The sequence below is a fragment of the Oryctolagus cuniculus genome, chromosome 1, assembly GCF_964237555.1.
Source record: "Oryctolagus cuniculus chromosome 1, mOryCun1.1, whole genome shotgun sequence".
Classification (NCBI taxonomy): Eukaryota; Metazoa; Chordata; class Mammalia; order Lagomorpha; family Leporidae; genus Oryctolagus; species Oryctolagus cuniculus.
This window is the reverse complement of record NC_091432.1, coordinates 230,490,241-230,513,384: the sequence shown is the minus strand read 5'-3', so window position 1 is coordinate 230,513,384 and position 23,144 is coordinate 230,490,241. Positions and strand designations below refer to the sequence as shown.

The 23,144-nt window shown below is 53.3% G+C and overlaps 1 protein-coding gene and 1 non-coding gene across 6 annotated transcripts; both read right to left on the bottom strand.

Annotated features, from left to right (window-relative positions):
• Nucleotides 1-22,919, bottom strand: ZBTB34 (zinc finger and BTB domain containing 34). Of its 5 annotated transcripts, XM_051855084.2 has the most exons (3): nt 22,794-22,896; nt 19,759-19,878; nt 1-6,240 (listed from the first exon to the last, which is right to left on the bottom strand). In XM_051855084.2, the coding sequence occupies exons 2-3, from the start codon at nt 19,788-19,790 to the stop codon at nt 4,716-4,718; spliced, it is 1,557 nt and encodes a 518-aa protein (XP_051711044.1). In that variant the 5' UTR covers nt 19,791-19,878; nt 22,794-22,896; the 3' UTR covers nt 1-4,715. The 5 variants fall into 5 exon arrangements, with proteins under 5 accessions (XP_051711044.1, XP_051711073.1, XP_051711064.1 ...); XM_051855113.2 differs by lacking the exon at nt 19,759-19,878 and having other exon boundaries at nt 22,794-22,919; XM_051855104.2 differs by lacking the exons at nt 19,759-19,878; nt 22,794-22,896 and adding an exon at nt 22,314-22,592.
• On the bottom strand, nt 15,121-15,283 carry LOC127485336 (U1 spliceosomal RNA). Its single transcript, XR_007912439.1, has one exon. It is a non-coding gene; the product is annotated as a U1 spliceosomal RNA (small nuclear RNA).
• Nucleotides 22,920-23,144: the final 225 nt, after the last annotated feature.

Below are 23,144 nucleotides of genomic sequence, written 5' to 3'. Positions count from 1 at the left end.
TTTGCTCCAGCAGCACTTTATTTACAAACAGCAATTTCCATTGACTTTGTTTATACCATAAAAAAGCCATTTACAAGCAAGAAACGAGAATTCAGAACAAAATGAAGCAGCACTGAAAGTCATGTCACAAATCTAAAACAAAATGAATACAAGAGTAAAATATCATTTGAATAAATAGTCTCAAATCCATGCTATAAAATAACCCTTAATGGCAAGTTACTAGTTGGTACAGCATCCGCTTAGCTAGCTTCATTTACTTCACATGGCGATGAAGTGTGGCGTTGTGAGGTTACCAGTTTATATTGCAAGATAATGACACTGTGTTAAGTCATTCAAATTGCTCAGCCATTTATAATGGGAAACACTTTGAGCCCTACTAGTGAAGTGGTGAGAGATGGTTTTCACACTTGGAAAACGGTCATCCTCAAACCGACCAGGTTAAGTGCACCCCCTCCTGTCGACAGGGCGGCAGGTGCAGGCTGAATTCGCAGCATCCTAGTCGGGAGGGCCAGCAAGAGGGCTGGGGACGGGGTCTGCTCTGGGGGCGCCACGCGGGGCCGACTCCGGGCTCCACGGAGAGCTGCAACGGTGCTGGCTGCGCCAGCCCCTGGGAGAACCTGAGCCAACAGGTTCTCTTCTGAGCCGAGTGGTCAGGCACTGGGCAGAAACGGGTGGCTGGGGTGGGGGGACGCTCTGGCACTTACAGAGACGCACGTGACGCGTGACAACCATTACAAATTCCGAACAATGTGAATGACTTTCCTGAACTTTCTAGTTCAGCTGCACTGAGTAATATGAAATCTATGACTTATGTACTAGATAGTTTCATATAAAGAATTTACATAATTCCCCAATACTTTCATATATAAAATTTAATAAATAACCCTGACCAGTCTAGAAGCACCATTCAAGGGGCATGCGCCCTTGGAAAATAGTTCAGGTGTTGCATATTTGAGTCCCTTTCAGTGGAGGCTTCACAGGAAACCATTAGAGAATTCAACAATAAGGACAACGACGAAAATCACAGTAACTAACAGAAAGAGTTGTTCAAATAAAATACGGCAATCTCTTAAAGTAAAGCTCATTCACATATGTGACTTCTCCCCTAGCCCCTCTTTTGTGTTCCTGCAAATTCTTCCCACAGCCTAGGCTGCAAAAACAAAAACAAAAACAAAACCACACACAGAAATAGGCAGGCCTATGGTCTGGGCTGGGGGAGAACAAATAGTTGGCTGTAACTGCTATTATTAGAAAAGACATCTACCCATGCTCTGGGAAGTTTAAAAATATCAATTCAGTTCTACAGTATATTCTGCTTAACAGCGAACCGACAGTGTCCTTTCTGCTGTTTAAAAAGAAAAAGAAAAAACACAACATAACTGCCAAAGCAGAGCCAACCGGCTGGGAGCGTCCCACGGCCCGAGACGTTAGCTTGTCTGCACATCCTGTATGTACGAACATAATTCCTAAGTGTATTTACAGTTTCAGTAGAAATTCGAGGGGAGAGAACGGATTAGAATGAGAAGAACTGTTTAAAAGCACGACCATTAGTAAAAGTATAAAATCCTCTGTTTTCACAGTTTGCAATACGGGGGGGGGGGGGGCGGGGGCTGAACGCGGACAGAGGGACACCGTCGCTGTCTTCACATTGTCTACTACTGAAAAGGTCGCTCAGGAAGACACTGTTAGGAACAGGCCTGCGGGAACTCAGGAGAGTCTACTGGGAAAGATTTCTTCACATGTCAGTTTATCTTGGCTGGAAGCTACATCAGTTACAGATGAAACACCTCGCCTGAAACTGCACAGAAGGGACTCTGCTGTCTAAGAGGGCAGCTCTGAGGAGTGACACAGCGAGCCGCGCAGGGAGCTGCGGGGAGGGGCCGCGGCTGTCCTTCGGTCACGGCCGCCCTCCTGCACGTGCCCACGCGGCGAGGCACCCGCCCAACCTGAGCGGAGCGACTGGCCGGCCGCGCACGGGGAGGCCCGCGCCGCCTCCCTTGAAGCCTGCGGAACTTTACAGTACTGGGTTATGGCTTGAAGATTCATTCTTAACACTGCTAGCAGTGGGAGGGAAGTGTTAGCAACGTGAACGGGAGCGCGTGGGACTTGTCGAACGTGCAATCGAGATTATTAGAGACGTGATCAATCTGCTGCCCCTAACAGTCCCACTACAATGTCTGAACCTGAACTGTACAATCAAAGCAATGTATATTTTTGTCAAAGACAATTTTGGATAAGTCACTCTTTGGTAAACTCAAACCAGTTAAACAAATTTACAAATACAAAGAACTCCGTGTAACTAAGGTGAGACGGACACAATGACACGAGCTGGGACGCCGGAGGTGCTCGCCCGAGTGTTCACCCCTCCCGACTGTCTGCCGCTGCAGGAAGCTCCGGAGACTTCTCAGAGGCCCCAAGCCCGAGCTGAGTGAAAAGGAGGTTCCTTCCCTGAGCTTGACCTCTCCTGTCCTCAGATTGGGCATTTCTCATCACAGACTTAACGGGTATCACAACACAAATTTTTTGCATTTAATTTTAAAAAGAGAAGAGAGAAAAGAAAATCAAAACCCAGCTTATTCGCATAAGGGAAAAAAAAAACAAAAATCACAAACATTACCTGAAACCCAGAACACATGTAAGTGGGTAAACACTCGGGGCCCAGCCTCCCCTCGAGGCACGTGGCTTTGTCAGGAGTGAACAAGTGCTTCAAGGAGACGCCAGGCCCCTACTTAGGCAGTTAGACAGGAAAAGGCATACTACATACCCGAGTCGGCCGTGTGATGGGCACGGAGTTAACACTGATGTGTAGCACAGCGCTGCACGCGAGCACGCAGCCTCTGAGCTACGGAGGTGCTGCCGCCCCCGCGCTGGCTCGTGGAGGGGCCTGAATGACTTCTTATTTTTTACTAAAAAAAAAAAAAAAAAAAGAAAGAAAAGAAAAGGAAAAAGAAACCCAACCTAAAATCCCACCATTCTTGGTATTTTAAGAACCAAAAAAACCACGAAAACCCAGCAAACATCTGTTTCTGTGTTCCTGAACTCCTGTGCCCCGAGGCTACTCCCCCACTGCTGTTCCTCCTGTAGGTGGGTGCTGGGGCCTGCGGGTCGCGGCCGGCTGTGGGGCCCAGGGCCCGGGTGCTCGGGTGGACGCCAGAGCGCTGACATCTTCCACGGTCACTCTCTGGCAGAGCACACGGTACCCGAGCAGGCCTGTCCCAGACCTGAAGATCCCTCACACGGGGCCTGGGAGGTTTTATACAGTAACGTGTTTGCCAGCTCTTGCTTTTGAGGTCTCTTTGCAAACTATGAATTCAAGAGAGGAAAACAATTATAACTCATTATTAACATTAGATTTCACATTTTCTACAGCTATACTGACCTAAAAGATACTGAACATAAAAATAGCACCACGTGACCACGCAGATCTGGTGACACACTGAGTATCTAAGAGGGTTTTTTACTGTTGGTTTCTGGAAGCAGGAAACACTGAGAGTGGCAGGGCCGCCGAGGCTCTCGTGAGCACACACGATGCTGGGACACATATATTGCTTGCGATTCCCATAGAGTATAGTTTTACAAAAAGTACAAATTCCAAGTTCTGCAGTTTCCCTGGGAACTGCGTGTAGAAAAAGTTGCTGTGCACCTGAACTGGCTGTTTGAAAAGAGAAAGGGAAAAAAAAAAAAGAACAAAAACAAGAAACCACAACACTGCTCGGAGAATTCTCCCTTTCCTTTAGCGCGAGTCCTAACTCGTGGTAGAGAGCGATTCGGCTTAGTTACCTGGTATGTATGTTTCTACAGTACGGAATGAAGGTAGATTTGTAGGCCAGTAAAAACCTTGACAACCACTGCTGCTTTGGGGTTGGCTGATAGAACACTACACTAGGTAAAAAGTCAGCACCACAGGTCGTCCAGCCTCCCAGCTGGACGACTAACAGGAATTCCAAATGGTTTCCAACTACGTTGAAGGAATCTTATGGCATTTGGTTTGGTTTGTGTGTCTGTTCTGAAGCAGAGCTACGGACACTGTGATTTGCTTTGCTTGCTTTCGGACACAAGGATGGATGAGCTATGAGAACCTACTGACATTCGTTCGTAAGGGAAGTGATGGGGCCAAACCCTAGCATTTTAGGTAGGGAGGAGACAGAGTTAAAGCTCTGTTCACACTGTATTAAATTATATATTCCTCTTACATTCACCTCAACCAGAATAAACCCAAATTTGAGAATGTATATATACTATATATAATAATCATTTTATTATATATATATATAAATTGTCTAACTACCCCCAAAAGTAATTTTAAATTAGAAAAAGGTTACCCATTTGTACCAGCTGACGGCATCCGAGTCTCTCTCCGTGGAAATGCCTGGTGCCAGCGCACGGGAGAGAGAGTCTGCCTCTTGGCACGGGATGTAGGCTCAACCAGTTGGCATAGCTCAATCACTGGCAGAGTTGGGATTACGAGTTCAGCCAAAGAGGAATACTGTCAGCCTGTGTTTTCCCTGGATACGTTGCCCTTCATGCTTGGAGCTCCTTGGGGGAGGGAGAGCTGGGGAAAGGATAAACACAATGAAGTGTGCCATCCAGAAACTTCAGAAAAACCGCCAAGAGACCGAGAGATTTCCAGATGGTTGGGAAAAGCAAAGATGACAACAAAGCAAATCACAAATATGCACTGATTAATGTGCTTTGCCTGGTGCCCTTCCCCCCGCTCACTCGGGAACCTCAGACACCGTGTGAATCGCCATCCGGGAGTCGAGGGCCAGCTCGGGGGCCGCCGCGTCGTTTTCTAGTTTCTGCTCCATGTACACATCTGTTCTCTCGGGGGACTCCAGGCGACTCCTGACTTCGGCGACACCCGGGTGGTTTTTCCGCAGGTGCTGGTTGAGGGTACCTTGGAATGGAAAGCACTTCCCACAGATCTCACAGCGGAACGGTTTGTCGTCAGTGTGGCCCCGGATGTGGTACTCCAGCTGGTCTTTCCGCGTGTACTTCTTGCCGCAGAACTTGCACACGAACGGGGTGATGCCCATGTGCAGTCGCATGTGCCTGTCGAGGCTTCCCTTCTGGTTGAAGGACTTCCCGCAGTAGATGCAGATCAGCCTCTCGTTGTACGGGTACCAGTGGCCTCTGGTGCTCCTCTCCCGGGGACTGCTCTCGTAGCCGGGGTTGTTCAGCATGGCCTCGCTGTCAGAGCCCTGCACCATGCCCTGCAGGTCACTGTGCAGGTGGACGGACAAAGCTCGCTTCTGCCGGGCACGCCCTCCCCGGAAACAGCTCAGCATGGACCTGGACGGGCTGGAATTACTCAAACCTCCGAAAGCTTCAGACACACTGGCTGCCTGGGAGGCCGCTTGGGAATAGGAATAGGCGTGCTGGAGCACAGAGCCATAGGAGCCCACGTTCACGGCCACCACTTGCTCCCCGTCGACCATCTCCGTGTGGTACCCATCGTCGCCCAGGGAGGAGCTGTCGGAACAGCTGGGCCGGTCGGACTTCTCCATCTTCACCTTCACCTCGGCGATCTGGGTCTCCCTCACCAGCAGGTCCCCTTGCTCGGGGTCCCCCTCGATCTGAATCTCGTACTCGGACACGCTCCCGCTGCTCCCGCGGTCCGAGTGGCCCTCCTCCTGCATGCGGCTGCGCAAGGCCTTGCCGGGCGTCGTCTCCACCCGCAGGTCAGTGCTGGCGGCGGGCTGCCGGGCCTGGGGGCAGTAGGGCGGGGAGATCTCCACCGGGTTGGCGAAGAAGCTGGCGTCCTTCACTCCGTTCCGACTCTCGGGATTCTCCTCGGCACCGACCGTGACGGAGTCCACGTCGCCCACGCTGATCTTGGAATGGATGCTCTCTAGGATCTGCGTGCACTTGTCGATGACACACTGCATCTGGAGAAAGCTGGCGGCAGTCAGAAAACTGACCACATCCTTCAGCTGCAAGGACATTCTTCCAGTGTAACAAAAGGAGAGCAACTGTTCAAACACATTGGGGTTTTTAATCACCGATATCGACAAGCCACTCATGGTGCTTAATGCGGAATGGTCCCGGAAGTAGGGGGAGCTGGCAGCAAGGACTGCTTTGTGGGCTCGGAACGGCTGACCCTGAATGTGGACGATGATGTCACACAGCTTCCCTTGGAGGCGGAGTTCGTTTAGCTGGCTCAGAACGGTGCTGCTGTACTCGGGCACGTCAAACTGAATGAAACTGCTGCTGTCCATGTCTACCGACACGGAGCGCGATCTGTGGAGAGAGAGAGGTTCCGTAACTCACCGAGGACTCCTGCTGAGCACGCGTGCACACACAAGCGTCCCACAGCGCCCAGCGCCCAGCTCCCGCCCCTCCCGAGGTCTCTGCCTGTCAGTCTCTGAGTGAGAAATCCGTACCCTTTTAGGAGAAGTATTTACCTGTTTCACCTACTTTTGAGGATTTCAGGTACCTTAAAAAATTACTAGACTCGTCTAGAGAAATACCCTGCCTCATCTGTGTGTCTCTAATTGACACTGCTGTCCAGCCAAGCACGCACGCCCTGGCTCCACCTGCAGCAGTGTCTGGGTCCCCATTTCCCCTTCAGCTCCGTCCGCTCTCTGGGCTGACGGTCCCACCCAGCAGAATCATGAGGGGGCTTCAAAAAGCCCATGAGAAATGGAACTAAGAGGTAAGTTTGAGGGGTCTTCAAAAAAGCTTATAGAAAGCGTATGTTATAAAACAACTGTGCACGGGGTTCAGATGTTTTGGTGCCAAAATAAATGTACCTTTTAATTCCATTCCCCACAGACTTTCTGAAGTACTCTCGTATTTTTCAACAAGAGGAGTAAGAAGAGTGATGACAGCATAGAGTGAGTGGGTCCTCTGTACATACAGTCGTGCTGAAAATGAACCATAATGAAGGAGATGGGAGAGGGAGTGGGAAGTGGGATGGGAGAGGGAGTGGGAAGTGGGATGGGAGAGGGAGTGGGAAGTGGGATGGGAGAAAGAACCACTATATTCCTAAAGTTGTATCTATGTAAAAAAGCATTCGTTAAGTAAAAATTAAAAAAAAAAAAAAAAAAAGTGAGAAGAGCGACGGACGCATCGAGTGTCTCACTCCGCAGTGCTGAGCCCGGCCTCCCTGTGACAGGGTCTGCTTCCCCTGCCTGCAAGTGCAGCCCAGGCTCCCTCCTCACCAGGACACATAAAGCCACATGGTGTCTCAGTTTCTAGAACCCTGAGACAGACAGGGATCTGTTTAACTCAGCAGCCTGCAGACGCACTGAACTGAAGAGCGCTTCCCTCAAGGCGCACAGAACTGGCGCTCCCTCGAGCACGCTCTGCCCAGCAGGGCCTGGGACGATGGGCAAGGCCAGCCACCACCTCTATTCTTACTTAACGCTGTTCTAGAACCACCAGAACCGTCTTCCTAAGTGCTAAATCGGAGAAAAGCAAAACAGAATAGAACTACTTGGCAACACTCACAGAGAATCTGCAGGAAGAAGGGCTCAGGAGTAAAGTTCACTCACACCTTAACTTTCTTGAGGACACATCCCCCAAAAAGAGATGGGCAGAAACAGGACACCACAAACACTGCCAACCGCTAACTGTAGAGTCGACAGTGGGTGTTCAGGTATCTACTGTCAACTTTCCTCACATTCTTATGATATTTAAAAGCCGTCATGGTTGCCAGCGCCGTGGCGCAATAGGCTAATCCTCCGCCTTGCGGCGCCGGCACACCGGGTTCTAGTCCTGGCCGGGGCGCCGGATTCTGTCCCGGTTGCCCCTCTTCCAGGCCAGCTCTCTGCTGTGGCCAGGGTGTGCAGTGGAGGTTGGCCCAAGTGCTTGGGCCCTGCACCCCATGGGAGACCAGGAGAAGCACCTGGCTCCTGGCTTCAGATCAGCGCGATGCGCCGGCAGCAGCGCGCCGGCCGCGGCGGCCATTGGAGGGTAAACCAACAGCAAAAAAGGAAGACCTTTTTCTCTGTCTCTCTCACTGTCCACTCTGCCTGGCCCCCCCCCCCTCAAAAAAAACCATCATGCTGAAATTGTTAGGGGATTTGGTTTGGAACACAATAAAAACTGCAAACTGCAACCGGGTAAGTCCATGTCTTAAAACTATTTTTTTTATTCTACCGTGGGTGGCCCAACTATTTGAGCCATTCCCAGGGTTCTCATTAGCAAGAAACTGGATCTGAAACAGAGGCGGAAGAACCCCATTCCACCACTCAGTAGGGGGGTGTCCCAACCCCCAGGCAAACGCCCACCCCCAGGTTTTTTATCATTAAATGACAAATATTAAAAATAAGTGAAATGGTTGACATCAATTTAAAATGTGCATGCAATGATGTATTTTTGGGATAACACAAATTGGCAGAACTGAACAAAAAACAAACAGAAGCGCCAAGGCCCAAAGGACTGTTCACACCGCTCTAGCCGCACGCAGAGACACTCAGCACAACCCTGACACCAGAAGACGACACACGGCTGCTGCTTCTAAGCCACCAAACACAACCGATTAGAGTAAGAATATATTCTGACCAAGAATAAGGAGGGCTACGTCAGAAGTATACAAATGTAATCTGTAATATCAACTAAGTCAAAGGAGAAAAACTCTGATTACCAAGTCAACACTACACCAAAAACGCGTTTAACACACTGCAGCGTCTTAAGGGAAAAAAAGGACTCAGTAAGTTAGAAACAGGACAATATGCTCTTAGTATAATAGAAAGTATCTACTGCAAACCAAGGCAGCAGCACCTTTAGAAAGGAAACATTAGGGGCCAGTGTCGTGGCGCAGCAGGCTAAGCCACCACCTGCAACCCAGCATCCCGTGAGTGTCAGTTTGAGTCCCGGCTGCTCTATTTCCAGTCCAGCCCCCTTTTAATGCACCTGGGAAAGCAGCAGAAGATGGCCCAAGTGCTTGGCCCCTGCCGCCCACATGGGAGATCCAGATTATGCTCCTGACTGGCTTGGCCCAGCTCCAGCCACTGCAGTCATCTGGGAAGCGAACTAGCAGATGGAAGATCCCGATATCTATTTATCTAATCTCTTTCATATATATATATATATATGTATATGTATGTGTGTTTATATATATATATATAAACACACAAATGGCTGCCTTTTAAAGAAATAAATTTATTTTTTAAAAATAAATAAATAAAAAAAAAGGAAATATGCCTGCATTTCCCTAAATGTATTTAGCACAAAACAAACCCATGAGCTAGCTCCCAACATCCTTATCTCTCAGGGATTAAAAAACACATCAGCGTAACATCCCACCTGAAAGTCCTGCAGACAGGGATTCTGTTTAACTCAGCAGTCTGCAAACTCACGGGACTGAGGCACTTTTCTCAAGGTGCACATATTAACATTCCTAAGAATGAGTGCTCCCTGGAGCACACTCTGGTAAGCACTTCAGAGAAGACATGCCCATCAGGGCTTGGGGACAGACAAGGTCGCCTGCCATCACTATTCTTACCAGTGTTTTGGAGCTTCCAGCCAAAAGCAACAAGGAAAAATGAAGGCATGCAGCCATTATAAAGAGGAGATAAAATTACTATTACATGCAGATAGAACTATTTACATAGAAAACACGAGAGACTCACTTGAAAACCATATTAGCATTATGATCTAATTAAGAAAAGGGTTTCAAAAATAGTTGTACAAGAAAAAAGCAATAAGATAATGACAAGCTGCAGCCAACAACCCAGGACAGGGATAAACAGAAAACAGTCTCTACTTTGATGAGGGTAAAACCAGGTATAAATGCAGAGAGAGAACGCAACCGGCAGGAAGAGTAACTGCCGTAAAAACACTCACTTTCCCCCTAAAATTAATTTATAATGAGGCCCAATAGAATATTTTCTTTGAAATTTGACAAGATGATTTTACAATTCATTTAGAATATTGCTGCCCAACAGCCACGTGTATAATAGTGTTTTCCAGTACTTGTTTTTTAGAAGTAAAAACAAAGAAACCGCACTTGTCATTTAATCCAGTGTAGGTGAGACTTCAAAACTGCAGCACGCAACTAGTATTAGGGCGTTTACACTTCCCACACCAGGCATCTGAGAGCCGGTGAGCATCTACACGCAGCACGTCCCCATCTGGACTGACCGTGCTTCAAGTGCGCACTGGGCACATGTGGCCAGTAGGCACCAAACGGGACAGCGCAGACCTAGAAGGATGCATCCTAAAGAAATTTTGGAAAAATAAAAATACCGCCAAATGCACAGATGTCAATCTGTGTTCTCAGACTGTGATGCCCAGGTGGGTACCAGCGTCTCCTCTGGCTGTCGGCTGGGGGAGTGGTCAGAGGAGGATCAGCAGGGCCGGGGGCGGGAAGGACAAGGCACAAGGGAAGGAAACGAGGCACCAGGCCTAACAGCTCAGAGAGGGATCCCAGGCTTCTGCAAACAGACAGGAAGCTCTCCGTGACACTTCCTCTGGGCAGTGACCATGAGGTTCAAAGGCTCCTCCCCAACAACACTCTGTAAAACGCTGAGACTGGCGCGCAGGGAGTTTACTCCCCATCTCAGTCCCAGGCCCTGCCAGGCTGAAGGGAGCAAAGACATCCATCAGTCACGCCCACTGGCCCTGGGACAGAGAAGGTCAGAGCCTCTGGAGGCATCCAGTTCCGATCCAGCCCTGCACACCCCTCCCACAGTCTCCCCATGGGATGCAGTGGAGTCACACACACAGGGCGACTCACGGCTAATTCTGTCTTCATGATACACGCATGCATATGACAGAACTTCAAATCCTAGCACAGAAAAAGATCAAACTGCAATCTCCCAGCCTCAGCCCCCTTTCCAGTCACTGGTAGGAGTTTTGGGTATTACCCGAGGGAAAACTTTAAACATATCAACATACACTGTTGAAGAAGCGCCTCTCTCTGTGTGTAACTCTTTCAAATAAATAAATAAAAAAAATAAAAGAATTGGAGAGACGGGGTGTGGGTGGGGGGGAGATCCTGAATCCCAGTTCATTCCCCAAATGGCCACAATGGCTGGGGCTGGGCCAGGCTGAAGCCAGGAGCCAGGAGCTTCATCGGGGCCTCTCCCGTGGGTGACAGGGGTCCAAGGACTTAGGCCATCCTCTGCTGCTTCCCCAGGCCATTAGCAGAGAGCTGGATCAAACACTGAGCATCTGGGACTCAAATCAGTGCCCATTTGGGAGGCCAGCGCTGCAGACAGGGGCTTGACCTGCTACCGTACAGCGCCAGCCTCCCAAGTCTCATTCCCCACTTCACAGCACTCCAGAAACGGTGCTGTCACCATGTACTTAACCAGTTCCCCGTTGATACCCCAAACAGGCCATGCCACATTCACCTGAGGTTTTCTGTTGTGAAGAAATGTGCAGTTGGCCGCTACAGGGGACCCTCATGGTTAGCTTCTCACTTTAACCGGCAACATCAAAGCACCCTCTGAGCAGTGGCAGCAACAAGCCCCCCCCCCCCGCCCCGCACGGGGTGCAGCCTGCTCCCCAACAACCGCCAATGACGGGTGTTGAGCCTTTTCACTTTTGCTCAACTCACAGGTAGAAAACCTCCTCAGGGGCCGGCACTGTGGTGCAGCAGGTTAACGCCCTGGCCTGAAGCGCCAGCATCCCATATGGGCGCCGGTTCGGACCCAGCTGCTCCACTTCCCATCCAGCTCTCTGCTGTGGCCTGGGAAGGCAGTAGAAGATGGCCCAAGTGCTTAGGCCCCTGTACCCGCATGAGAGACCTGGAAGAAGCTCCCGGCTCCTGGCTTTGAATCAACACAGCTCCGGCCATCGTGGAGTTCACTCCCATTTGGTGACTGAACCAGTGGATGGAAGAGCTCTCGCTCGCGCTCTCTCTCTCTCTCTGTGTAACTCTGACTTTCAAAGTCAAAAAAAAAAGTTTTGTTTTGTTTTGTTTTTAAATCTCCTCACTGTTCTGAGGTGCATTTGTTTATTTCTAAGTGACGCCGACATCTTTTCTGGTGTTGCATGGCAATCCGTCTGAGCTCGCCTTTCAACTGCCTACCCACATCTTTGTCCATATTTGTCTTTTTTATTGAATTGTCAGAGCTCTTTGCAAATTAAGGAAATTAGCCTTTTGTCATATGTGCTACAAGTATTAGATTTAATTGCAATCACTAACTGCCATGGTGACTGGGGATTTAAATCATTTCTCCTGCATTGATAGGAAATATTCATTCAGTGTCAGTCTCCTGCATACACAAAACCAAAGGGAATCCAAAGACAGCAGGAGTCCCAGCCGTGCAGTTTCATGCAGGCTTAATGCAGAGTCCTCCACCCAGAGAGGTGGGGGGGCGGGACTCACTGTTTATAACGCAGAGCAGTGATTTATACTAGTTTTTCCTTTAGATTAAGTTTGCAGCTGCTTCAGAAAACAATGAATTTGATTATTTCACTCACTAAAAACATCAGAATCAATAATATTTAATTCAGCAGATTAATCAATGTCTTTCCATTACATTAGGCAAAAAACATGCCCAAACAAGACACTGACACTGTTAGATTTAATTACAAATAAGCTGGAACTTTTTCTTCAGTATCATTAATACTCATTCTTTTTTCTTAAGATTTATTTACTTATTTGAAAGGCAGAATTACAGAGACAAAGAGAGACCTTCCATCTTCTGGTTTATTCCTCAAGTGGCTACAACAGCCAGGGTGGGGCCAGGCTGAAACCAGGAGGTTCGTCTGGGTCTCCCATGTGGGTGCAGGGCCCAAGCACTTGGGCCACCTTCCGCTGCTTTCCCAGCTGCATTCAAAGGGGGCTGGATCAGAAGTGGAGCAGCCAGGACTTGAACCGGCGCCCACGTGGGCTGCCTGCAGCAGAGGCAGAGGCTGTGCCACAGCATCGGTGCCCGTTAGCACTTACTCTGACAGCGTTTACTGTGTTTCTGTACTTGTACTGCTTTCAAGGGCGCCCGTAGGGAGGACGTGGCCGAGCTGCTCTGTGGGAAGGAGCCGACTGGCAGCGCCTCCACTTCAGGGCCTCGGAATTCCGCTCCCCCGACCTGGGCAGACTCTCCTCCTGCTCCGACTCCTGAATTCCACCTTCTTACAAAGAGAATCGTTTCACATCAGGGAAGCAGCTCTGGCCTCACACAGCCTCTGCCGGGGCCACAGGAGGCCACCGCAGTCCCAAGGGCGGGCTCTGGGAAGGACCACCCAGCCATGGGTGGTCTGAATTCTACTTCCTGTGCGTCCAGCACCCCCACACCAACCTCAGCCTCAGCCCTGCCCTGGGGAAGCTCCTCCCCTGGCGGCAGGTTCAGTAACCACGTTCACTAGGGCTTACTACACGCTGTTTCATTAAGTGCTCCAAGCTTCCCCCACGAGGAAGGCACTAGGACCACACTGCAGACCAGCAAGTTTCCCAGGTCTGTCCTGAGGTCACCGTCTAGGCCACTATCCTTGACAGGAGGCTACAACCCTGCCCCAAGAAGGGCACTGGGCCGGGACAGGCGTCCTCCCGGTGCTCAGACAGAGAAAGGCAGCATTTTCATAATATCCACCAAAAGTACACTCGCACATTCCATGGCCACAGTTTCAGTCCTGGAATCTACAGCACCCTCTTCGAGCTCCGGCTCTCCCTCCTTTCTAGATCAAAACCACACGGGGAGGAGGGCGTGGGCAGCGCACTGTGCCTCCCGCAGTCACGGCTCCCCCCTTCCTCCCCAGAGCCCCTCACCGGGCTCACCTTGCCTGCTTTAAATGAAAGGCGGTCTCCACAGCTCAAGCCTCCCTCACCCAGACCCACAGCGGCTGGGCTCAAGGAACTGGCCCTGGTGTCTGAAGGCGAAAAGTCCCAGAGAGCAAGCACTGCCAAGAAGACACAGGGTTCAGCCCAAGTTCAACCAAATTCATAGCAGCACTGAGACTGGTGTTCAAAGAGCAAGAGTGAGCCGTGAGGGGCTGTCTGGGGCGCCCACGCGGGAGTGAGCCGCGAGGGGCTGTCTGGGGCGCCCACGCGGGAGTGAGCCGCGAGGGGCTGTCTGGGGCGCCCACGCGGGAGTGAGCCGCGAGGGGCTGTCTGGGGCGCCCACGCGGGAGTGAGCCGCGAGGGGCTGTCTGGGGCGCCCACGCGGGAGTGAGCCGCGAGGGGCTGTCTGGGGCGCCCACGCGGCTCCACCGCCAACTCTGGAAGCAGGGGAGGACAGCAGGCAGGGCAGCCAAGCCAACAAGGTGAGCACAGAAAGAAAATGCACACAGGCCACGGGGCTGGGGCCACCACAGAGGGGCACTGTGGGCACAGGCCACGCGGACGGCGCTACTCGCCTTCAGGTACCATGCAAGCCAGCCTGGGACACCCTCCACGGACCCTAAGAAAAAGGTGGGGGGCAGGGTTCTAGAAATAAGCACGCACACCTGCTCTGCTAGGAGACCTGAGGGCTGCTACAGGACCACAGGACAAGGGGCTCGGGAAGTCAAGCTGCCTGAAACCTTTTTAAAAACTTCAGAAGGTATCGCCCTACCACGCCTCAGGACAGCAGGCAGCTCCGAAATCAGCAAACAAGGAAGTCGGGGCGGGTGTCTGCATGGGCAGTTACTGTCCCTGGCTGGACACACACTCGCCCCACATCAGAGTGCTGGTTTAACTCCGACTTCCTGCAAACGTGGACCCCAGGGGACAGAGGTGACGGCTCAGCTCGAGTGACTAGGTTCCCGCCACTCCTGAGGGAGACCTGGATTGGGGTCCCGGAGAGTGAACCAATGGATGGGAGCTCGGTCTGTTTCTGCTTCCTGGCCTCTTAAATAAACCAATAAATAAACATCAACATCAAAAAGAACAACAAGGAAATAATATTCTCAACCAAGGTTCCAAAACTCCTGAGAATAATTTACCTGACGGAGGTCGAGGTCAAGGACAAAAACCGAAACAAAACAAAGGCCACTTAGCAAAGACAGGAAGCAGCCCAGCTTCCAGACCCCACGCGCCAGCCCCGGTCTCCTCACCAAGTGTGAGCAAAAGGAAGCTGCGAGGCGGCGACTGCTCTTTCCCACCACAGGGTCACAGCAGACCGAACACCTGACCACGCAGCTCTCCAAGGCGCCGCACACATCACCAAGGAGTAATGGAACTGAAAAACAGCAGGACCCTTACTTTTCATTGAATGCCATTATATTCTCCCCCCAACCCCCACCCCTCAGGGGAGAGCGCAAACGTGTCCCCCACTACCACAAATCACGCAGCTGAGTTCTCCACGTTTGGGGAAACCGCAGGGGTCGGCACATCCGGGGTGCAATGGATGAGCCTCGCCCTGGGAAGACCACCTTCCTGATCCTGGGATCCCCCCTGCCAGGTCAGTATGTCTCTAGGTTCTTTTGCCAGTGTCTTCAGATCGGATTGTTACTAAAACATGGGCGCATTTACTTCCTCCAAAAGCAAAAAAAAAAAAAGTATCGAGGAAAAGCACATGCCTGTTTGATAAAAGGCTACTTTCAAAATTCCTTAATTTAAGAATCAAACTGATGGGCTGACACTGGGGCTGGTGTTGCTGGTTAAGCCACTACTTCCAACACCCACGTCCCGTATCAGTGCTAGTTTGAATCCTGGCTACTATGCTTCCAATCCAGTTTCCTGCTAATGTGCCTGGGAAGGAAGCAGAGGATGGGCCACGTGTTTGGGCCCCTGTCACCTATATGGGAGACCCAGATGGAGTTCCTGGCTACTGGCTTTGGCCTGGCCCAACCCTGGCCATGTGGCCATCTGGGAAGTGCACCTGAAGATGGCCGATCTCTGTGTTGCTCTGCCTTTCAAATAAATAAAATTATTTTTTTTAAAAAAGAAAAAGTGCCACTTTTTTTTTTTACCCAGCAGCTTTGCAGGTACTCTAGGAGCTGGCAAGTACAATCCTGAGAGACAATTTGGTAATGTCTATCAGAATGTGAAAGGTATTTACACGTTAGTCCACAAGCACTAGCAATCAAACCTACGAATGAGAGACTTTCAAACATTCATGGTTTCAAAATTTCGCATCAAAATAAACTTTAATGAAATACTACATAGGTGCTAAAAACAACAGATCACGGCTGGCGTTATGGCACAGCAGGTTAAGCCTCAGCCTGTGATGCTGGCATCCTATATGGGCACCGGTTCAAGACCCAGCTGCTCCACTTCCAATCCTGCTCCCTGCTAATGCACCTGGGAAGGCAGCAGAAGATGGCCCAAGTGCTTGGGCTCCTGCACCCGCTCAGAGACTCGGAAGAAGCTCCCGGCTGCTGCCTTCCACCTGGCTTAGTGTCGGCCGTTGTGGCCATTTGGAGAGTGAACCAGCAGATGGAAGATCTCTTTTTCTCTCCTCTCTCTCTGTATCTCTGCCTTTCAAATAAATAAATAAATCTAAAAAAATCTATTTGGCTGCCTGGATACAGGAGCTGTGTATGATCTGCTTCATGCACATTTATTAAAAGAACCACTCCGGGCCGTTGCCGCGGCTCACTAGGTTAATCCTCCGCCTGTGGCGCTGGCTCCCCGGGTTCTAGTCCCGGTTGGGACGCCGGATTCTGTCCCAGTTGCCCCTCTTGCAGTCCAGCTCTCTGCTGTGGCCCAGGAAGGCAGTGGAGGATGGCCCAAGTGCTTGGTCCCTGCACCCGCATGGGAGACCAGGAGAAGTACCTGACTCCTGGCTTCGGATCGGCATAGCGTGCCGGCCATGGTAGCCATTTGGGGGGTGAACCAATGGAAGGAAGACCTTTGTCTCTCTCTCTCTCTCTCTCACTGTCTAACTCTGCCTGTCAAAAAAAGAAAAAAAAAAAAAGAACCACTCGGCAGTGCTGCTTCCGTTGGGGGGATCCCATGACACTGGCACGGAGGACTTTGGGGAAGAGGGACTCGGGACTGGGACAGGAAAGAGAAACAGACTAAACAGACTTCAATGCCTACCTTCTGAATGTTAAAGCACAAAACTGCATTATTCTCACTTGAAGTTCTTTTTAAGATATGTAGGTTTTTAACCTAAAAATATAGTTTTTTAAACTACAGAAGCAGAGGAGAAAAATGGGCTATAAGTGGATAATTATTATATCAAGCAGACAAAGAGGCAGAAACAAAGAAGCATGAGGAGCAATCCCTTAGGTTTAGGAACTAACACGTGAACAATGGCAAGGCTGACTGCCTTAGCCCAAAAAGATTTTAAAAACTCAAAACAAAGGGAAACTTCACAGCGGAACCTATTCTGGGGCAGGGCCTTCCACTGCGCGGGACAGACAGGGCACTGCAGGCAAAGGAAACGCACAGCACAGCACAGCCCGGCCAGGGCCTCGGGACAGCAGCGTGGGAAAGGGCCGCCGCGGGTGGACACGAACACTCGGGACCACAGAAAGGAACGGACGCAACAGGAAGCCAGGCCTGGGCGATGACACCGTCAGCCCGGCCAGAGCAAGCGGGGAGGCGGGAAACATGGGGTCCAGCTTCCTAGAGATACCGATTTGGGAGTGACCAAAATTCGTGCTGACTGAGGATGGCTGTGGTGAGCTGAGGCTCCCGGGGGGAGAAAACAGTGCACAGAACAGAAAAGGCCTGGCTGTGGGCACAGTCCTCGGCTGGGCCATCGCCCCCCGGGCCTGCTGTGAGGAAACAAGGGCGAAATCTCACAGGCCGGAGAGGGGGGTCCTGCACGTGCTCTGGGCTGAGGCCCTCCAGTGCCGCTACGGCGAAGCAGCCGAGCCTGGAACGCTTACGGAGAGGCTACCAGGAGCCTCCCTGGTGGTGCCACGTGTCGGATGGCACCAGAGTGGCAGTGACTGCAAGACCGTGAGTAGCACGTGTGCAGAAGCCCAAACGTGGGGGTGGCCTCCCTGTGTCACAAGTGGGCCTTGCAGTAACCAATCCGGTCCCACAACACTGCGCCCACGCCCAGGATCTGGGCAGCACCCGGGGCCAGGCATGGCAGGGGGCCCCACCAGTTCTCAGTGTCGTCACACAGGGAACAGAGCCTCCGTGGGAGTTTTGGTGGGACAAACCCTACTCAAACCACACATGGGAAAAAACACCAACACCACATGGGCCTAGAAATCCCCTCTGCAACATTCTGGAGTGAAGCCCTGGAACCGGTTCCCGATACGACCGCCAGGACAAAGTAAAGTATGCGGACGGAGCCCGCGGAGCCTCGCTGGCTTTGAGCGCGGAGCCTCGCCGGCTAAGCAGGGAGCTCTCTGAGGGCAGGGGGGGCCCACAGGGTGTCCAGAACACTGAGCTCCCGGAACACTTCAGCAGACCCAGCCTGAACCAAACTGCCGACCCGCACCCACGGACTGCCAGCGACCCACACCCACGGACTGCCAGCGACCCGCACCCACGGACTGCCAGCGACCCACACCCACGGACTGCCAGCGACCCACACCCTCGGCCCTCCCCTCTTCCTGCTGAAGACCCCAGAGACGGGGGAGGGTCTCTGGCAGCAGGCAAAATCCAGCAAGGTGGCTTATTCCTCCCTAACCTAGAAACACTCTAATCTGCTCTACAAGATGCCACACTCCCTTTAAAAATACCCAGTTAACACTTCCAAGAAAGGAAAGTTAGGTTACAAATTTGGAAGCTGCTTCAGGCACCAGGAGGTACCCATTATTCTCAGTCAAGATGCTCGTGATTCCAAACGCAGACCTGCACCTGCTGGCTTCAGTCACTTGTTGACACCTGAGACCAGCTCGGACCAGGCTCTCTCCCACAGTGAGGATCGGAAGATCCTAATTTCCATTCTCATAAAAAGTCATCAAGAAGACCACAGATTGGAGCACTGGAGACGAAAGCATGTAACAGCAGTGACAACCACACAAAAATAACTTTTCTAGATATTTCTGCCCGGGTCTAGATCAAAACTAAAACGGAGCTGTCATGAGCGCCACTCTGATCCTGCCGAAGGCAGCAGCCGCATGGCACCAGGGCTGCGCGCACCATACTGGTGCTACTGAAACCCAGCGCAAGAAAAAAAATAAATAAAACAGCATTCTGTGATGGATATTCATGAAGCACTCATCCTAATTTAAAAGAAAACAAGTTTAGAGCTCTTACTGCATTAATGCATGTGAGCCTGAGAGAACATTTTTATCCGAACTGTTACATTCCCCACCAGGCGCTGACGCTCCAGGTCTGCTCAGATGCTCTCATTGGGAGGGTGTGACTTGGCTTTCAGTCAACACAGAACATCAGAAGCTGAGCTTTCCAAGCAGGAGTGGGATGGCCTCCTTAACTTTACTAGCAGCGGTGGGGACAGCAGTCAGTGCCTCCCACCGGGTACGGTATGCTGAGCAGGCTCCGTACCTGCCCACTGGGTCGTCAGCAGGCCCATTCTACAGATGAGCAAACTAGCACGCACACCAAGACTCCGCGGCCCACCGCTGGCTGGGCCAGGACTTGAACCTCGGTCTACGTGTTCTCCTGTAAGACTCTAACAGCCAGACCGGTGAGACGCAGGGGTCTTGTGTGCGCTGGATTCTCCCCGTTCGAGTGGAGACAGAATTCTCACTTCATGGTGCCCTGCTCCGCAATAAAAGTCAGCCTGGCCTCAATGTGTGGTACCTGGAATTGTCGGCAGCCCTTTCTCTGCAAAATGTTCGTTCTTTTTATTTCTGTCAGCGAAGCAGGCAAAAGGATATTTCAAATTCTAACCATGAATTGGAGGGGCCTGGTTTCGGGCAAAAGGGCAGTGTTTCTTGCAGCAAAGAACACAACATGAAAATACTAAGGAGCAGCATCTCATCGCTGACTGCTGGCACTTCAGGGGCGCGGGACCTGGAGCACACGTTACGGCCACCTGTTGCGACAGAAAGATCAGAGAAGCTCACCTTGGATTGTATTCCTCCATGAGGTTCGCCATGCCACCAACATCAACCAGAAAAGAACCATGAGAAATCTAATTGTGCTCGTGGATGATCTCCACTAAGCTAAATTCAGCAGTCTGTCAGCTACAAAACATCAAATGGACACAATTAAGAAGTCTGAAAACATGGTGTGGACTTCCAGGTGACCTGCAAACTAAGGGGAATAGTCAGAGGACAGCGCTGGGGACTCCTCACAAGTGCGTGACTGGGAGGCAGAGGCGGCACGGACATGGGAAACCCACCACCCAGTACAGACATGGGAAACCCACCACCCAGTACAGACATGGGAAACCCACCACCCAGTGGCCCCGCACGCCCAGGAGCCTCGCCCTCCCCCCGGCCGGGAGAATGGATACTCCAAGCAGTTCCTCGCTGCTGCAAATTCTGCTACCTCCTTCCCGAGCTGTTTTCACTCCACAACTCACGAAGTCTGTGCAGCGACGGTCCCCCACAGCTCAGGGACAGGAGGAGGACGGCTCAGGTTCCGCTGGCGGGAAACCCTGCAACCCAGGACCAGCTGGTTCCAAAGCCTCTGGGCCAGGAACTAACACCACTTTCTTTTCCCACGATCACGAGTAAACATTTTATTGCTTCTAAGATTCCTTTTGTGATTTCTGCACACTGCAAGCGAAAGCTAAAACGCCACCTTCAACGGCAGCAGTAAACATCAGTTGGAGAGAAAGCGGAGAACAGCGTCTCCTCTGAAAACAGAGAGCATCTGAGTGAGATCTAGCAGAGTTCGGCTCCGGTACCAGACGCCATCAGGGCTCTGAGAGAGTACTAGGCGCAGCGCTCCCGCAAGCACCCCACCAGCTCAGCTAACCCAGAGCACGGGCAGGCTCCCAGCCGCAGAGCCCGGGCGCGGGGGTCAGGGAACCGCCCCTGGAGGAAGCTTCAGCCCGGCCTGGAGGAAGTGAAATCGGAGAATTTTCAGAGAAAAGGAGGGCAGTGCACCGGAAGGGGGGCGACAGGAGCGGGGCCCAGGGGGCAGCCGTGGAGAGGCAGAGCCGGGTCCAGGTGGGCAGGGTGGGGCCAAACTGAGGAAAACCTTGGAAAGACCGGGTGGGCCAGGCCGGAAGCACAAGGCCGGCAAGGACACCTCCAGGGGCGACGTAGGCTGCTGCCTGCAGCCATCCCACTTGGGCACCACTGCGTCCTGGCTGCTCCACTTCCGCCCCAGCCAGTCCCTTCCCTAGGAAGGCAGCTGGGCCCGGGCCACCCACGTGGGAGACATGGATGGGATTCCTGGCTCCTGCTGCCAGGCCCGGCCACGTGGGGAGTGAACCAGAGGATGGACGACCTCTTTCTCTACCTCCCTCTCTCTTTCTCACTCTGTAGCTCTGCCTTTCAAATAAACAAGCAAAAACAAACAAAATCCCCTCCACACACAGCCCCAAACAAGCCCCAAAGAGCCAGCAGTCAGCTCTGAACAGCGGTGACCCATTTCCCATCGCCTGTCACTCACCAATGCCTTTAGGACACTCCCAACTTGGGCCTAGCGGTCAAGTTCTTCCAGGAACTAGCTCCAACCAATCCTTCCTCCCTCTCCCCCCGGACAGAACCCCTCTCTGCCAGGAGCCTGGTCCAGTCACTGGCTCCCCTGGCTCCCCTGGCCTGGGTCTTCTTTTCCTAGCTGAGTCCTGCTCATCCTTTAACACCCGGCTCAAATCCCGCCCCCTCACTAAGCCCTCCCTGACCACGCAGCCAACTGTGACCTCCATCTCTCCTTCTTAGTTCTAGGCACACAGCCTGGTCTCACCACAAGCACCTCTGCACGCAGGTGATGTTTCTGTCCCCAGCCTGGAACGGCTGGGAGACGGGTGCCCTCCACCACTTTCCCCGACCCCGCGCAACCAGCACCCTGCCAGGCAAGTCGCAAGCAAGCCCTCAACTGCTTTTTGACTTCCTATAGTAAGTTTGGCGCTAGCATAAAGGGTGGGGGAGGGGGCACCTCTGGAGGCAGAGAGCAGCTAGGAAGCTGTTGCAATCGTCCAGATGTGAGGCACAGAGGGCCTGGGCTGCGGCACAAAGAGAAGACGGGCAAACATAAACACCAACAACCAAAGCCTTGCGCGCAAAAAACTTGGGAGGAACCTGATCCACGGTCACCACTGCGAGAGACAAAAGCAAGGCTCAAATGATGATGAGGGGAGGCTCACCGACCCTGCGCGCAACCATCTCAAAGCCTGTCCGAAACAAAGTGCATCAAGTGGCTAAAAAAAAGTCCACCACGTACGCAAAAAGTCTTGGGCGAAAACTGCCCGGCGTCATGAACCAGAGGCTCGCTCCGAGTGGCGGAGCTCTTCTAAGCCCTCAACGGGGAAACTGAGGCCCGGCGTGGAAGCCGAAGACTCCCCGGCTAGTGCCGCCCGGACGCACGGCCGCGCAGCCGGAGAGGGCACCGCGCCCGGTCCCAGGCCAGCCCCAGCCCAGCCCTCCGTCATGGCAGGACCGGCCGCGCGCGAGTGACCATGGAGACGCCCGGGGCCAAGCACGGCGCGCCGCGGCCGCCTGTTTACCTGGAGAAAGCCGGCGGCGTGAGGCAGCGGCTCCTCGCCAGCCCCCGCGGGGCCGACCCCCGGCCGGGCCCAGCTCTCCGGGGGACCCAGCCATCCGGCCCCCTCCGTACAAAGGGGAGCGCCCGGAAGCTGGGGAGCCCGAGACGCCCGGGGCGGAGACTGGAGAGCCGGGGGCAGCTGCCTGAGCGCGACCCCCGGCCCGGCCGGCAGCGTCTGCACTCCGGGAGCAGGGAGCCGTGGGCCCCTCGGGGGCGCGCGCCTGGCCCGAGCAGGTGCCCGGAGCCCCCGGACCCCGCCCGGCCTCGGCGGCCGCCCGCCCAGCCCGCCCACCCGCCGGCCCGCCGGACTGACCAGGCGCGGAGGCGCCCGCCTCGCCGCGCCCAGGGGGAGCCGGACAGCGGCCCCGCGGGCTGCCCCCGGCCCCACCAGCTCCGCCCGCGCGTCGCCCGCCGCCCGCCGCCCCCGGCCGGCGCCCCTCACCTGCCCAGCGCGCCGCGCTCACATCGCCCGCCCGCGGCGCCCCCTCCGCCGCCGCCGGCGCCAGGCCCGTCCCCGCCGCTCCGGCAGCCGCCCCAGCCCGCGCCCCCCGCCCCCGGAAGCGCTTCCCGGCCCCGCCCCCTCGGCGCCCGCGCTTCCGGGCAGGAGCGGACCGGGCTGGCGGCGCCGGGGGTCGGGCCTCTGGCCGAGGTCCCTGTTCTGGAATCCCGCCCGGTGGTCGTCCTGGACCCTCGCTGCGAGCCAGTGGGCGGGCCCCCGGCCTCGACCCGGGAGTCCTGACCCCGGGAGTGGCAGCGGCCTTCCGCCCGCTTCTCCTCGGCGCCCCCTGCCGGC